This window comes from Herpailurus yagouaroundi, unplaced genomic scaffold (genome assembly GCF_014898765.1).
Source record: "Herpailurus yagouaroundi ecotype Mexico unplaced genomic scaffold, PumYag 182, whole genome shotgun sequence".
NCBI classification, from domain to species: Eukaryota; Metazoa; Chordata; class Mammalia; order Carnivora; family Felidae; genus Herpailurus; species Herpailurus yagouaroundi.
This window is the reverse complement of record NW_024412413.1, coordinates 48861925-48879803: the sequence shown is the minus strand read 5'-3', so window position 1 is coordinate 48879803 and position 17879 is coordinate 48861925. Positions and strand designations below refer to the sequence as shown.

General features: G+C 38.3%; 1 protein-coding gene across 3 annotated transcripts in view; it reads left to right on the top strand.

The window, feature by feature from the left end:
• The first annotated feature begins 855 nt into the window (after positions 1 to 855).
• The window catches only part of NUP107 (nucleoporin 107), a 43051-nt gene continuing 26027 nt past the window's right edge, over positions 856 to 17879 (top strand). The window contains exons 1-10 of one of the 3 annotated variants that reach the window (XM_040491480.1): positions 856 to 897; positions 2897 to 2988; positions 3421 to 3507; positions 4566 to 4681; positions 7279 to 7423; positions 10521 to 10624; positions 13055 to 13182; positions 14184 to 14232; positions 16398 to 16469; positions 16874 to 16962. In XM_040491480.1, coding sequence (XP_040347414.1) covers positions 890 to 897; positions 2897 to 2988; positions 3421 to 3507; positions 4566 to 4681; positions 7279 to 7423; positions 10521 to 10624; positions 13055 to 13182; positions 14184 to 14232; positions 16398 to 16469; positions 16874 to 16962 — 890 coding nt within the window. In that variant the 5' untranslated portion in view covers positions 856 to 889. Of the gene's footprint in view, positions 898 to 2896; positions 2989 to 3420; positions 3512 to 4541; positions 4682 to 7278; positions 7424 to 10520; positions 10625 to 13054; positions 13183 to 14183; positions 14233 to 16397; positions 16470 to 16873; positions 16963 to 17879 lie in introns of those variants that run through there. The other 2 variants (XM_040491481.1, XM_040491479.1) reach the window with 2 other exon arrangements.

The window sequence follows — 17879 nt, the reverse complement described above, 5'->3', positions numbered from 1 at the left end:
CTTAGCCCACTGAGCCACCCAGGTGCCCCTTTTAATGTTTATTTTTGAGAGAGAGAGAGCAAGAGAAGGAGACTGAGCCAGCAGGGGAGGGGCAGAGAGAGAGAGGGAGTCAGAGGATCCGAAACCGGCTCAAACTTACAACCCAGGAGATCATGCCCTGAGCCAAAGTCCAATGCTTAACCGACTGAGCCACCCAGGCACCCCACTCTTTATGGTTTCTAAGGCAAGTGATCTTTTTCTCCTTAATAGGGAAAAATACCAAGTTAAAGAAAAACAAAGAGCCATTACGGAAAACAATATCAAGAAGTGTAGGGGGTTTACGCTACAATTCAAACAAGATGAGTTGAATGAGACTGGCAGGGACCCCGGAGGTGGAGGGGAGAGCCTGCATGTATGAATTCAGGGTCCAGGTTCCTTCTCAGTCCCGGCCTCCTGAGAATACCAGGAAATGACCGCACATTTCTCTAGACTATCAATACAAGCCAAGTTTCCCTCTAGGATAACCTGGCGCCTGGACCACGCCCACAAATGCCAGTCAGGCAAAGTGGCAGCGTCGCCACACCGCTAAACCCACCGGCCCCGCCCCTTCCCCGCCCCCTTCCCCGCCCCCTCAGCCCTGCCCGGCTCAGCCCGGTCCCGTCAGACGCCATCACACTGAAGCCCAGCCTTCGCGCCTGCGCAGACCGGACCTGCGGCAGTAAGGCGGAAGTCGTCGCGCGTGCGCTCAAGGGGAAAGGTGTTTCTTCCTCCCTCCCCTTTTTTTCTAAGACAGCTTAGCTAGGACTTGCTTCCGGGTCGAAGGGTTTGCTTCCGGAGAGCGGGAAGGCTGAAACGCGGTGGTTAAGCTGGAGTCGAGTTGGCGAGCTTCTCGGTGGAGAAGGCTGTGGCCATGGACAGGTCAGTTGAGGTGGTAATGGTTAAGCTAGGACACTTGCCCTTCCTGCTTGTAGGGCGGAACTAAATAGTCGAAGCCCGACTCCCACAGGAAGCCAGGAAGGCCCGGGTGCTAACCCTAGGACTCCTTCCCCGGGCTGGGAGTCTCTGCAGATGATGGAAGAAAGGCAGCTTGGGTCGGGAATGGATACGGACAGTGATCATCCCTTGCGTTTTCGCGGCAGCTGTGCCACCTGTTCTGCGTTTTGGGGCAACGTTTTTCATTGCTGGGGTGGGCGGAATAGGAGGTGGTCTGGCTTTTGACATGCCGACTGACTTGACCGAGATCACAAAGCCAGACAGTGACGGAACTGGGATCTCAGCCCAGACTTTCTGATACAAGTTCCAGCATCAGGTAGTTACAGAATTAAAGTATTTCTATGACCCTGGCACTATGCTAGCCTCCTGCTATACAGGTGAGTTTTTCCTGTTCTTGGCCTCTGGGAATTAGTTGTAGTGGAGGAGACAATGGAGCAGTGCAAAATGATGTGTTTTAACTTTTCTGTGGGAAGAGAAAATGAGGATGCGATAAAAGTCTCTCTGCCACGGGATCTATCAGGAAGACTTCTCAAAGGAGGTAACTCTCTAGTTGGCCTGAATAATAGCTAACATTGAGTGCCTGAAATGCTTTATTATTACCATATATATTGTATTAGCTAATTTAGTCTTCCTACAATCCCATGAGGATAGGTACTCTGATCCTCTTTTCATAGATTACACTGGGGCTAAAAGAGTTTAAGAACTTGGTGACAGTTAGAAAGCTAATAAGTAGAAGAACCAAGTTGCCCACCTGATATATGTGTCTCCAGACTCCAGGAGGCTCTTTGATGAGTAAGTGTTCACCAGGTGGATGAGAGGGGCAAATGTAGGCTTCTGTAGAAGAAACATCTACAGGGTGCAAGAATATGAAAAGGAAGGCATTGTGTAGCTGAATGGTCACATGCAATGTATGTTTGTATGAGGATGTTTGTGGTTGAATATAAGACTGAACTGGTAAGTCGGGGGTTAGATTGTAAAAATAAAGGAAATTTGGACTTGATTCTATAGGCTTCAGAGCTATCTTAAGACTTTGAGTGGAGGAAAAAGCATGTTAGATTCTTGTCTCAAAATACAGGTCTTTTTTTTGTTTTTAATGTTTATTCTTTTGTTAGAGAGAGAGACAGAGCATGAGTGGGGGAGGGTCAGAGAGAGAGGGAGACACAGAATCTGAAGCAGGCTTCTAGCTCTGAGCTGTCAGCACAGAGCTGGACACGGGGCTCAAACTCACGAACCATGAGACTGTGACCTTAGCCGAAGTCAGATGCTTAATCGACTGAGCCACCCGGGCGCCCCTCAAAATATAGGTCTTTTAATTCACACGATTTATTTTCTAGACCTTGAGCTGAGAACAACGGGAGATCAGGGCAACTGCAATAGTACTGAGGCAGGAGATGCCATTAGTGTACTCTGGGGAGAAATAACTTGAAGAGTCATTTCTCCAATTTATTAGAATTCTTTTTTAATTAGCTTCCCATCTCACCAGTCCCAACAACAGATTTTATTTTTCGTAGTACCCATGGTTTGAAGAATTTTGGGAACTGCGGAATATTCTTTTAAGAGATGGTTCCTGCAATTTCAGGGAATTCCTCAATTCAACCAAGGAAAGACCTGCCTTCATGAAGTAATTATGTAAAACAGTGCTATGATATAGATGCCAAGTGTTGAAATCATTCCATAGGTGAGAATAACATAGTGAGTGCTAGAAACTCAAAGATGCCTGTGCAGCAAAAATTTGAGAAGTGGACTTTGAGGGATAAGCAGGGTTTGGAATCAAAGAGCGCTGTTAACCAAAAGGTCAAAGACTTGGCTACTGGGATGATGTATGCTTTGACTGACCCAGGGTCTTTTGCTCCAGTCATGATAGAGTTCTTTGCAAATGGTACATTATCATTTCACTCACATGAACTTAATTATACTGTTTTAGGAGCGGCTATGGAGAGATGTCATCTCCTGTGATCCGAGAGGCAGAAGTGACTCGGACTGCACGGAAACAGAGTGCTCAAAAAAGAGTTTTAAGTATCCTTTACGTTGTAAGCATCATTATTCAAATTACAGCATGCTTGGAATCAGAGTTATAGAATTTTCTTTTTATGAGAGATATTAGACATTCAGTATTATAATCAAATGATAGGGAAATTGTTAAAATTTGTGTTACCCTGAAAATAAGGATGTTCTTGCTATCCTATTGTAGCTAGCTTCTGCTGAGATGAGATATCCTTTTTTTATTTGAAATCTAAGTACTCTTAGTTCAGTGTGTAGTAATATAAGACTGGTATCTGAGAAAGTAAGCGGTAGAGGGAGTGATTTACTCTTTGCATAGAAAAAGTGGTAGCCATCAAAATCTTGTTGAAAAGTGTATTCAAATATTTTATATAGGGTAAATATGGTTGATTCTAACTTTAATGGTGTCTTTTTTGTATGGAAAACTTTTCTTAACTCTTCCTATAGTTCGGCCATCCCAAGATGAAATTTTTGCTAATACTACACCAAGAAACCAGGTTATCCCTCGAACTCCCAGTTCGTTTCGACCACCTTGTAAGATTTTTTTTTTTTTTTTTTTTTTTTTACTGTTTTATTTATTTTCAAGAGACAGTGTGAGCCGGGGAAGGGCAGAAAGAAAGGGAGATAAAGGATCCAAATTAGGCTCTGTGCTGACAGCAGCAAGCCTGATGCGGGGCTCTAACTCATGAACTGTGAGATCATGACCTGAGCTGAAGTGTGATGCTCAACTGACTGAGCCACCCAGGTGCCTCATAAGAATTTTTGCTTTTAAAGCATTTAATAATATAGTAATATATATTAATATGTACAAATATATAACAAGTATTTGTTCTATATATAAATATTATGTACAATATATAATATATATTTATATATAAATATATAACAAGTATTTGTCATATATATTTATATATGTTAAATATACATAATATTTAATAACATTAATATAATATTTAATAATAGTAATAGCTATATGTTAAAGCTTACAGTACACGTGATAATCTTTGGTTACAATATCAGTAGTTAAGAACAAATAATAATGATTGCATTACTATTTGTTGAACCCTTACCATGTGTGAGGCACTATACTTTACATAAAACACAATAACTGTGATGTAGGTATTCTATCTCTATTTTACCAAAACTGAAATCGAGACGTGGAGAAGTTATTCAATGAGGATAGCATAGCTAAGCATATATGTAAGTGATGGAACCAAAATTCAGACAATGATCTGTTTACTTCAAAGCCTGTGCCCTTTACACTAAACTACCTCTTCAGTATTTGTAAAATTGGAATATGAATAATCCATGGACTCATTAGTGTCTTTCTTTTTTTACTACTTAGTTATGTTATAATGAAAGCATCTCTGTTTGCAGTAAAAGATTTTCCTGCTGGGCTCACTAGTACCAAAAGATCAAATTTACAAAAATAAGTTAAATCTTCATAACATGGAAATGTTAATATTTAAAGGATTTACTTGGTTAGAATCTAAATAATTAGAAACAAAGTTATTTATTGGTGGTTTGATTGTTTTGTTTTCATGATCAATGTTCATGTACTTTGGATTCTTTTTCTAACCTCTTGTTTGTAGTTACTCCACCCAGCCGAAGCTTACTGAGGCATCCAGATGTTTCCTGCATTCTTGGAACAGGAGGGAGGTCTCCCCGGCTTACACAGTCTTCAGGGTTCTTGGGAAATCTGTCTATGGTATGTGGAAAAATGGGGTAAAAATTTCCCCCTTTTCATATAAGTAAGATATTGAGCTTAAAAGCCTTTAGTGAGGTTTGAAGTCCTAGTCCTCAAAAGAGTTAACTAGGTTACATAGATTGAAATTGTTTTTTGGTTAGGCTTTCAGAAAACTGAAAACCTTAAGCATCTCCTGTCATAGTTGGAAACTGTAATACCAGCAACATTTGGGTGCAGATAGAATGTGTTAATCTGACAGTCTGCTCCTCTGAAGAAATACTTGATTGATTGCTGATGAGCCCTGTTTTGAAGCATAGAAGAGTAAGAAGCCAAGAGAAATGGATGAAGAGTATCATAAGGAAGAGAGACAATGTATTAAAGGAAAGAAAAGAGAAAATGTTGGAAAAAGGAGATGAGACACTCTTTAGAAATCACTGTGTGGTACAGTATTGAAAATAGAAGAAATGTCGTATAAACATACAGAATGACTTGACCTAGGTGTTCAAGATACCCTATAAAAAAGAAAGGATTCAATCTAATAAGAGAAGGAAACAGAAGAATTCTGTTGGAGTAGTAGAGGATGATGGAAAATTTAGTGCTAAAAACAAAATGAAAACAGTTCTGTGTTTGGCTCTGTGCTTATTAAAAGGGCACAGCGATTTTTTTTTTTTAAGTGTATTTACATTGAGAGAGCAAGCAGAGGAGGGGCAGAGAAAGAATCCCAAGCAGGCTCCACACTTGTGAGTGCAGAGCCCGACATGGGCTCCATCTCACAAACTGCAGATCATGACCTGAGCTGAAATCAAGTCAAACACTTAACTGACTGAGCCACCCAGGCGCCCCAGAAAAGTCACAGGGATTTTTGCACACATTTGAAATTGTCTAGATTAGGTGTTTTCTGAAGAATGGTTTAGCTTGTTAAACCTCTCCTTAAAAGGATAAATTGATTTGTTAAATACTTCTTATTGTCTTACGGATTTTTAGAATGTTAATGTCTAACAATGATTTAGTCATTGAATAATTTTACGCTGCTTTTGAATCTGGTTATGTTAGCAGCATTTATCTTATTTTGCTTAAAACATGAGTGAATTGACTGCATCTGGGGTTAAACAAAAGAAGATGACTTACTATTTATTGCTTCAGAACTGCAAGATTAATAGTAAGATTTCTAGTCTCTTAAAGCCCAGGACAGTAAATTATTAATAATATGGGCATTATTATAAAGTGTTTGTGTTTAAATAAACATTTTTATTGTTGCTTGTGCCTGGATTTTAATAAAGACAAATTTTTAAACCTTCAGATAGCTTTCTCTGGCTTTCAGAAGATCTTAAATAAAGGTGATTTTAAATAAAGGTGAATTTAGGGGCGCCTGGGTGGCGCAGTCGGTTAAGCGTCCGACTTCAGCCAGGTCACGATCTTGCAGTCCGTGAGTTCGAGCCCCGCGTCGGGGTCTGGGCTGATGGCTCAGAGCCTGGAGCCTGTTTCAGATTCTGTGTCTCCCTCTCTCTCTGCCCCTCCCCCGTTCATGCTCTGTCTCTCTCTGTCCCAAAAATAAATAAACGTTGAAAAAAAAATTAAAAAAAAAAAAAAATAAAGGTGAATTTAAAAAAATGTGGGGGCGCCTGGGTGGCTCAGTCGGTTGTGCGACTGACTTCGGCTCGGGTCATGATCTCACGGTTTGTGAGTTCGAGCCCCACGTCGGGCTCTGCTGACAGCTCAGCAGAGAGCTGTGTCTCCCTCTCTCTCTGCCCCTCCCCCCCTTCATGCTCTGTCTCTCTCTGTCTCAGAAATAAACATAAAAAAAATTTTTTTTTAAATGTGTTTGCACACACTTCAGACACGTCCGGAAATAGAATAAGCCCTCATGTGCTCTTTGCCCAGGTATTAATATATGGCTGATCCTATTTCATCTACACCCACAAGTGTTTCCCCTTTGTTACTTTATACCTCCCAGATTTCATGCCATTTTACCCACAAATATTTTTGTGCATATCTCTGAGACATAAGACAATTCTTTCTTTAACACGATGCCATTAACACATCTAACATTCCACACACGCACATACTTACACACAGAGTAATTTGTTTATCATCTTAAATATCCATTTTGTGTGTATATATGTGTTCATTATTGTATATATTTTACTAAGTGTTCACATTTCCTCGGCTGTGTCAAATTTTAAGTTGGTTTGTTTAAAATTTCCTCAGTTGTGTCATGTTTTCTTAAGTCGGTTTGTTTAAATCAGGATTCAAATAAGGTAAACACACTGCATTTGCTTGATGTGGCTCATCTTTTAATCTGTAACTTCCATCACCCTTTTTGTTAGCGTTTATATGTTGAAAAAACTGGATCATTTGTCCTGTACGTTTTCCCAATAGTGAAAAACCGATGTGAACTTAAAGCAGTATGACCGCCTTATTTTACATGTTAATATCAGCTTAAATGTTACAAAATGCCATATTTATTGCCTTTTAAAAAAAGATATGGAGTGGTACAGAGAAGAAAACAGTATAAAAGCTGTGATTTCCTTAACAAAATAGCCATTAATGTCTTTTTTTGTACTCAATGGCAATAGCTCATTACTTTTCTGTATCTTCCTTTTTTTTTTTTTTAATAGGTAACTAATCTGGATGACAGTAATTGGGCTGCTGCATTCACATCACAGCGTTCAGGACTCCTCACAAGTACAGAGTCCCACAGTGTAACAGAGGATGTAACTCTCAGTGCCGTTATGTTACGTGAGGATGATCCTGGCGAAGCTGGTAAAATGGCGTTAACTCTTTAACAACGTAGCCTGTTGGCTTTACTAAGACCCAGGAAACTATCTCCTATTCCTGAGTGTCATTATAAAATATTTTTCATTAAGCTGATTAGTTATGGTTATGGCTGACCATTTGATGTAGTAGCTCTGGAAGGTTGAGAATCTCACCTTCGTTCTCAGTTGGAGCGGCATCTTGCCACTTCGTTTTTCAGTTCAAATACCTTGTTAGGTTATTAGATAAGTCTCATATCTTCATTCTTTTCGTATTTCTGTTGAAAGGGCATCTCTTTTTCTCTAGGTCTAGTTTTCATCTAATATTGACATGTTTTCACCTGGATGCTAATGCTGTCTTTTTTTCAAATAGTATGAAGACCTTTCTAGTTTCAGGTTGGTTATTACCATTCCCCTTTGGAAAGAAAAGTTTGCTTTTCATGTGCCTGTATGTATTCATTACCACATGGGATCTTCATTTTATCATCATCGTCAGCTAACGTGCCAGAGTCCGTGTACTTACCCCTGGGTGAACATTATCTTCTGTAGGGGTCCATTGAAGAGTTACAGTAGCTGTTACCGTTAGAGGGGAAAGGGAACTGCTGCTCAGAATGGGTAGTTTGCATAATAAGCTCACCTGGCTGGAAAGTGATGGCACCAGGATTTGAAACTAAGCAGTTTGATTATACAGCCCTTCTCTTAACACCGTGGTAACCACTGCTTCCTTATAGTCTCTGCCAGTAATAAGTACTCAGATTTTGAGTGATTTAGATATCCTTTTTACTAAATAGATAAAATAGAAAGAAAAAAAGTTCATTTTTAGTATGGACACTGGATGAGACCTTCAATATGATACAGTACTGTAGTGGAGTGTGTATGTTTTCCCTGAGTAGAATATATCATCTTAGTATCTGTTACAACTTTCTCAGCTACTTTGTTATATGTTTAAAATACAAATCAGATATTTTAAAATTTGGCTTATGTTTTTGTAGTAATTGTTGACAGATTAATAGCCAACACATCCGTGTGCTCTTAAAAGACTTGTAGGTAACAAGAGAAAAAAATACATTGAACTACATCAAAATCTAAAATTTTCATGCATCAAAAGATACAGTAAGTAGAGTGAAAAGGCAGCCCACAGAATGGGAGAATGTATTTGCAAATCCTATGTCTGATAAAAGGGTAATATCTAGAATGTAGAAAGAACTATAACGTGGGGTGCCTGGGTGGCTCAGTGGGTTAAGCGTCTGACTTCAACTCAGGTCATGATCTCACAGTTCTTGAGTTTGAGTCAGACTTTTTGACTTTTGCTTTTGTTTCTTGTGCTTTTGGTGTCATATCCAAAAAGTTGTTACCAAGACCAATGTCAAGGAGCTCTTTGCCTATATCTTTTTCTAGGAGTTTTATGGTTTCAGGTCTTAAGTTTAAGTCTCCATTCCATTTCAAGTTAATTTTTTTTTAACATTTATTCATTTTTTTTTTTCAACGTTTATTTATTTTTGGGACAGAGAGAGACAGAGCATGAACGGGGGAGGGGCAGAGAGAGAGGGAGACACAGAATCGGAAACAGGCTCCAGGCTCTGAGCCATCAGCCCAGAGCCTGACGCGGGGCTCGAACTCCCGGACCGCGAGATCGTGACCTGGCTGAAGTCAGACGCTTAACCGACTGCGCCACCCAGGCGCCCCAGCATTTATTCATTTTTGAGAGACAGAGTACGTGAGCTGGGGAGGGGCAGAGAGAGAGGGATACACAGGATTTGAAGCAGGCTCCAGGCTCTGAGATGTCAGCACAGAGCCCGATGTGGGGCTTGAACCCATGAACTGTGAGATCATGACCTGAGCCAAAGTCGGATGCTTAACCAACTGAGCCACTCAGTCGCCCCTTTAAAAAATTTTTTTTAATGTTTATTTCTTTTTGAGAGAAGCGGAGCACAAGTTGGGGAGAGGCAGAGAGAGAGGGAGACACAGAATCCAAAGCAGGCTCCAGGCTCTGAGCTGTCAGCACAGAGTCCGACACGGGAGTTTAAACCCACAAACCGTGAGATTATGACCTGAACCAAAGTCATATGCTTAACCGACTGAGCCACCCAGGTACCCCACAAGTTAATTTTTATGAGTGGTGTAATCTAGGGGGTCCAATTTCATTTTTCCATATGTGATCATCAGTTTTTCTAGCACCATTTATTGAAAAGACTGTTCTTTCCCCAGTGAGTATTCTTGGCTCCCCTGTCAAATATTAGTTGACTATACATGTGGGAGTTTGTTTCTGGACCCTATTCTGTTTCTTGATCTATGTGTCTGTTTTTATGCCTTATCATACTGTTTGTTTTTTTTTTTAACTTTATTTATTTTGAGAGAGAGCATGTGCACATGAGAGTGGGGGAGGGGGCGGGGAAGAGGGAGGGAGAGAGAGAATCTTAAGCAGGCTCTGTGCTGCTTGATCTCAAGAACTGTGAGATCATGACCTGAGCCCTAATCAAGGGTTGGACACTTAACAAGCTGAGCCACCCCAGGCGCCTCTCATACTGTTTTAATTACTCAAGCTTTGTAGTATAGTTTGAAATCAGGAAGTATAGTACCTCCAGCTTTGTTCTTTCTTAGGATCGCTTTGGCTATCCTGAGTTGTAGTTTTGCAAGATGAAAAGAATTCTGTGGATGGATGATGGTGATGGTAGCCCAGCATTGTGAATGTACTTAATGCCACTAACCTGTACACTTAAAAATGGTTAAGATGGTAAATTTTGTTATGTTTATCTTACCACAGTTACAATTTTTTTAAAGTTTAATTTATTTTGTTGGGGGGGTGGGGGAAGGACGGGGAGAGAGAGGGAGAGACAGAATTCCAAGCAGACTCCACACCACCAGCATGGAGCCTGATGTAGGGCGCCAACTCATGAACTGTGAGATCATGACCTGAGCCAAGATCAAGAGTCAGACACTTAACTGACTGAGCCACACAGGCACCCCACCACTGTTGTAATTTTTTAGAAAATACAGCAGGAAAAAAAAGAGATCCATAGCTGTGTTTTTAAGTTTTCATAGACACATAATTACCTAGGAGTATGTCACTTAACTTTCTTGTTCCTTTTCTTTTTAATGTGTTCTAGCATCCATGAGTATGTTTTCTGATTTCCTGCAGTCTTACTTGAAGCACTCTTCAAATACGGTTTTTGACCTTGTAGAAGAATATGAAAACATCTGTAGTAGTCAGGTAAGTTACTTTCACTCCATTGTTGGTCAAACTTCAGTACTCTTAGTTTTTTGAACAGCATCAACCTGTGAATTTCCATACTGTATTTAAGGGGGGAGATGTCTTAAGGGTGTAGTGGCAGGGGTAGCATGGTTGGGAGGTTAGCCAGGGCAGCTCTGCTTTTTGCTTATTGAAGGTCCATATGAGATTTCTTTGGGAAACCGAAGGATTCCGCTACTTAAAAAAAAAGGAGAATCTAGAATATACGAAGAACTCTTTAAACCCAATAATTAGAAAATGAACATCCAATTAAAAAAACGGACAAAACACATTAACAGACACCTCACCAGAGAAAATCTACAGATGGCAAAAAAGCATGTGAAAAGGTGTTCAACATCATATGTCACCGTGGAATTGCACATTAAAATCATGAGATGTCATACGCCTAGTAGAATGGCAAAGGTCCCCAACACCTATCAATACCACACGCTGGCAAGGATGTGGAGCAGCAGTCACTCTCATTCGTTGTTGGTGGGAATGCAAAACGGTAGAGTCACTTTGCAAGGCACTTTCTCAGTTTCTTAAAAACCTGAACATAGTCTTATCATATGATTCCACAACATTCATACTGTGGTATTTACCAAAACGAGTTAAAAACTTAGGCCCACACAAAAACCTACATATAAATGTTTATAGCAGCTTTATTTGTCATCGCCTAAATTCAGAAGCAACCAGGTTGTCTTTTAGTAAGCGAATGGATAAATCAACTGTGTGTATCTAGACAATGGAATATTGTTTAATGCTAAAAAGAAATGAGCCATCAAGCCATGAAAAGACAAGGATGAACCCTAAGTGCATATCAGTAAGCTAAAGAAACCAATTCAAAAAGGCTACATATTACATGAATCCAACTAAACAATATTCTGGAAAAGGCAAAACTTTGGAGAGAGTGAAAAGATCAGTGGTTCCCAGAGGGTGGGGGAGTATAAGGATGAAAAGTAGAACCTGGTAGATGTTTAGGGGAGTGAAACTGTATGAGATAATGGTGGTGGATACATGTCATTTATGTCAAAACCTGTAGAATATACAACACCAAGAATGAACCCTTATGTAAACTATGGACTTTGGATGATAATGACATGTCAGTGTAGGTTCATGATTGTAACAAATGTTCCACTCTGGTGCTGGATCCTGATAGGCAGAAAGCGATGGGAACTCTGTACTTTCCACTCAGTTTTGCTCTAAACCTAAATCTGCTCTAAAACATTAAGTCTGTTTTTTTAAAAAGGAAGAGGAAGAGCATTTGGCTGGCTCAGTTGGAAAAGCATGTGACTCTTGATCCTTAGGGTCATGAGTTCAAGCCTCATGTTGGGTGTAGAGATTACTAAAAAAATAAGCAAATAAATAAATGGACTTTATTATATTCAAGAATGATTACAATATAATAGCCAATATTTTTTAATCGTTTAATATTGTTTCAATAATCAATCTCTGAATTGTTCCATTATAAAAGCAGTAACTTCATTAAATAACTAAAGCAGTAACAGTCACTTAGTGAATTACTAGAGTTAGGGTTCCAATAGAAAATAATGAGAAGTACTGATAACACTTTTATTAAACACTGGCCTTAACACAAAAGTAACATTATTTTGTGAGTACTTTTTAAAGAGAGGGAAAAGGTGTTGTGGTGGTAATGATTCTTCATGTTCTGAATGAGAGCCATTCTGTGTCTGAATTTCACTTCAGAAGATTAAGAGGCACTGTTCAAAACCTTTGAGAAAGGTTTCCTTTACCCTAGATTCTTAAACCTTCTGATAAATAATTTTGTGTGTGTTTCTGGGGAGAACATCCATGCTGTTCGTTAGATTTTCACATAATGCCTCAACCTGAAAAAGGTTAAGAACTCTGGTTTTAGAACAAGGAGGGGACTTTGGTTAAGTTGTGGTTAGCAATGACAGTGTTTTAGTACCAATCTTAAAATATTTTTCTTGATTTGATATATGGTATAAATTTTTCAGGCATAGATTGAAGATAACTTTATTTTCAATTTTCATTGCTATGCTGTTAGTCCATGTTATCATTTTGTCAGGAATAGGTTAGATTTGGTTTATCTTCTGGTTAGATATAGGTTAGATTTGTCAGGAATAGGTTAGATTTAGCTTATAAAAGAAGAAAAAATGTATCCATGGCTGTTCTTGTTTAATCTGAAATTTGGAGTATATTAAACTTTTACATATATACTCACATAAACACACCTTACTTCAAATTAAGATCGTTTCGAGTGGGAATGTTATATTTCCATTCAATTTAAAAAAGGCAATAGATAGGAAAAATTCATACTCTAAGTGTGTGTGTGTGTGTATGTTTAGTTTTAGAGCTGTGCACTTGAAGAATACGCAGTTATGGCTCAGAATGATAGAAAACCTCTTTATATCTGTGTCTTTACGTTAGGTGAATATACTGAGTAAAATAGTGAGCCGAGCAACACCTGGACTTCAGAAGTTCTCAAAAACAGCCAGTATGCTCTGGCTTCTTCAACAGGAGATGGTCACATGGAGGCTGCTGGCTTCTCTGTATAGGTAAAGTTGTGTAGGCCTCATAAGTGAAATAAACACAAGGTAACCAATAGGCAAATTAATTTAAACATGGTTTGTCTTTTTAATGTTTATTTATTTTACGGGGGGGGGGGAGAGAGAGAGAGAGAGAGAGAGAGAGAGAAAATGAGAGAATCCCAAGCAGGCTCCACGCTGTCAGCACAGAGCCTGACGTGGGGCTCAGTCCTAAGAACTGTGAGATCATGACCTGAGCCACCCAGGTCCCCAAATAGGCAAATTAATTTAAAAGTTAGAGTAGGATGTGTGGAAATAGGTTCTACTATCTTTGGTACTTACTGTTTCTAATGCCTCATCATTAGATGATTATCAGGAGTGAGTTAGGAGGGAAGAGGGGAATATTAGATCAAAAAGCTGGTAGCTCCCAAAAATAAGATCAGAAAGTGCTGAAAATACTGCAGTACTTAGGATAGACAAGAAAAAGAACTCTGCTTTGGATTCTGTGTCTCCCTCCCTCTCTGCCCCTCCCCTGCTCATTCTCTCTCTCTCTCAAAAATAAATTAACAGTAAAAAATTTTAAAGAAAAGGAACTGAAAAATAGACTTTATATAAAGTGGCAGTTTGAAAGAAGTTAACCAAATATTCCTTCTCTCAGATGCTCAGTGGTTTTGCCTCTCATTCTGCTGCTTTCTCACTGTGATGAGAAAATCCCGAAAGAAAATTAGATTGTATAATTTTTGCCATGTGAAAACAATTATATTAGAAAGTTCAGTGTGTGCCTTAGCGGGTAGCCAGGAAAGACTTTGCAGTGTCTGTTTTTAGTAAATATCAGATTTGCTCAGATGTCAATATCCGATCCAGAAGGTACTTACTACTTGTATCTTTGTTTCAAAAGAATGATTACGTTTATTGGAAGCTCAACTTGTTTATGCTGGAGAGAATGTAGGTTTGTGTATATATATAGTTTAAAAGGCGATTTCACATATTTATGCAATTTAAGCCTTTTTCATTTTGTTATTTTTCCTCAGAGACAGAATACAGTCTGCATTAGAAGATGAAAATATGTTTGTACTTAGTGTAAGTTTAAGATTAATTTTTTTCCTTTATAAATGTTTAAAACTTAAAGTGGTTTTTAATAATAGGATTTGATTTCTGACCCTCCATCTTGAGTTTCTTCATTTAAAAAATTTACAAGTAAAAGATACAATCTCATAAAGTAATCAAATATTAATTTATATTATAGGGTAAAAGGTAAAAGTCCTCTTTTATCCCTTACTGTTCTAACAATTTGCGACCAGACACTTTTCTGTGCATCTTTATATGTATATATACACACGGTTGTGTGTGTGTGTGTGTGTGTTTTAATGTTTACTTATTTTGAGAGAGTGTGTGCACACGAGAGGGAGAGAGTATGTGTGTGACAGGGGGGAGAGAGTATCTCAAGCATGCTGTCAGCACTGAGTTCCAGTTTGGGGCTCAAAATCAAGAGTCAGAGGCTTATCTGACTGAGCCACACAGGCGCCCCATGGGTTTGTTTTATTTTTTTAACATATAGTATGATTTCATTTATACATTATACTAAGAGTTTCTTTTTTAATCACCAATATTTGTTTTTTCTGTCAGTTCATGTAGGTTTACCTTATTTTTTCATAATATGCCAGAACTGAAATTTTTCAGACATTCTGATAGACAGATTTAGGTTGTTTCCACTATTTCTGCTGTAGCAATCAGTAAGGCAGTGAACATTCTAAATCGTATTTATCTATGTATTTCAATATTTCCTACATTTCTGGAAGTGAAATTGGGTCAAAATTTGATTGTCATCTTGCCTTCCTAATGCAGTGTACTAACAATGGGTGAAAATGCTTCCTCTAACTCATTTGATGTTGCCAATTGGAGATTAGGTGTGTCACTTTAATGTGTATGTTATCGATTATTAGCAAGGTGGAGTGTTCTTCATTTTTAAAAAAACATTTTTTTTTAACGTTTATTTATTTTTGAGAGACCGAGTGCTAACAGGGGAGGGTCAGAGAGAGAGGGAGACACAGAATCTGAAGCAGGCTCCAGGCTCTGAACTGTCAGCACAGAGCCCGACACGGGGCTCAAACCCAGGAACCATAAGATCTAGACCTGAGCTGAAGTCGGACGCTTCACCGACTGAGCCACCCAGGCACCCCTAGTATTCTTCATTCTTAAGCCTTAATATTCTTTTTTTTTTTTTTTTTTCAACGTTTATTTATTTTTTTTGGGACAGAGAGAGACAGAGCATGAACGGGGGAGGGGCAGAGAGAGAGGGAGACACAGAATCGGAAACAGGCTCCAGGCTCTGAGCCATCAGCCCAGAGCCTGACGCGGGGCTTGAACTCATAGACCGCGAGATCGTGACCTGGCTGAAGTCGGACGCTCAACCGACTGCGCCACCCAGGCACCCCAAGCCTTAATATTCTTACATGAATTCTGTAATCATACACTTTGCTCATTTTCCAATTATTGTTTTCTCTTGTATATGTTAAAGATAGTCCTCCTTTTACTTGTTCAGTTTTGTTTAAGGGGTCTTTGTCAAGTAGACATTCCCATTTTTATATGATCACATCTGTGAAGTTTTCCTTGATCATTCATTATCTTGTGTCTTGTTAAGGAAAGCCCTTGGATTGTAAAATTTTATTACCTATCAACTTCTAGTATGTAGAATGAAAGAGTTTCAAGTTTTTATTATTTTTTTCAAATTTTTATTTAAATTCTCCTTAGTTAACATATGGTGTAATAATTGTTTTCAGGAGTAGAATTGAGTGATTCATCACTTATGTATAATACCCAGTGCTCCACACAGTTTTGTCCTTAATGGCCAGCACCTATTTAGCCCACCCCCACCCAAGAGTTTAGAAGTTTTTAAATGTTCACTTTCTGATAATGTCACATGATTGCATCCTGCCCTTTACTATGATTTTTTTTGCTTGTTTCATTTTGTTCTGTGTTTTGTTTTCCCTAAACATCTCTGTGGAAGTAGAGTTTTAAAATTCCACGAATAGCTAAAGAATGAAAGTATCAAGAACAGCTGCAGATTGATCTAGCAGTTTGAAATTTGCTTAAGAAAAATTTTCACACATGAATGTACAGGTCTGCTGTGTGGTTAAATGTTTATGGGTAATTGAATACATGTCAGGTTCACCTTTTCCTTTCTATTAAAATAATATTCTTAGAACATCTTTTTTTTTTCTTTCTTTAAATAATTTTTTTAATAGGCTCTTAATGCCAGTGAGAAAGTGGTGGTGGAAACATTATTTCAGAGAGATCCACTTGTCCGACAAAGTCAGGTAAGATTAGATTTTTAAAATATTTTTTTATGAAGCATGGAGAAAAGGTAAATGACACACAAAGAACTGAAACCTTTTTAAATTTAAAACTTAAAAAAACTGTTTTTCTTTTTGATGTTTTTGCTTACAGTTAAAAGGAGTTAAGAACCTTGTTCTTCGGTTTTCAAATGAATAGCCCTAGCATTTCCAGGAATAGCTTTTTAAGAACTGTATTATTCCTATAGAACATTTCATTCTTTTGCTATATTTATGTATCTTAAAAAAGCAAAAATAGTGGTTGGAAAAATTGTTAGTTGGTATTTTTTAATCAGAAACATTTTGAATTAAGGATGGAAGTACCATTTCAAGTAAAACAGTAACAGATTTTATATTTAATGGTCTTTTTTTTTTTTTTCCTTTCCTAGCTGGTGGTGGATTGGCTGGAGAGCATTGCCAAAGATGAAATTGGAGATTTTTCTGATAACATTGAGTTCTATGCAAAATCAGTTTATTGGTAAGTTACTAAACGCTTATTCTTGAAGTCACTCAGTGTTGGTTTTGTTTGTTTATCTTTCAGCAAATATTTAAATTCAGTCTGTCAGCAAAGCAGACAAAAACCCTGCCTTTATGGTGTTGACATTATTTAAGGGAGTTAGACCACAAATAAATAGCCTGTTGGGCAATTAGAGCTTTGAAAAAAAGAGAGTTGATGGATAGAAGATGACAGTGGGTACAACTTTAAATAGAAGAGGTAATCAGAACAGGCCTCTTCTAAGGAAGTAACAGGTAATGAGTGAGAGGAGGCAAAACATGCAAAAATTTGGGAGACAAGTTGTTCCAGACAGGAACAGAAACTGCAAAGATCCTGAAAACAAACTATTTATGCAAGGAGGCCAGTCTGAACACAGCAAAGGAAAGTATGGTAGGAAATGAGATTGAAGAGAGTCAACTCATATGGGACTTTTATAGGCAGGCTAGGGTAAGGCTGTGGGACCTTATTTTAAATGTAATTTGATTATCAAGAAGATACTTCTGTTATGTTTCTAGCTACTTGTGCTTTTTTGAAAAACTTTGGTCACTACATCCTTTAATACTTCTAAATTATTTTAGGACCTTGAAACCAAAAAGCATCCCTAAGTTAAAGGGACAGTTTATATTAAGACTTGAAGAAACTGTTCAGATTGCATTTGAATTCAGTAACATTATGCCTGTACAAAGTCTGCAGGTCAATTATTATATCTTTTCTGTGCTTAACTAGGAAATTAGTGCTATTCAGTGGTTGTCAAAAATTAAATCTTGAGTAGTTGTGATTTTTCTGGGAGAAAGAAATTTTCATTTAAAGTTGAAAAAGTTAAGGTAAATGTCTTCGCACATTTTTTATGAGTTAGTCTTTTCTTACTGATCAGTGGAACAGAATAGAACTGTAAAACG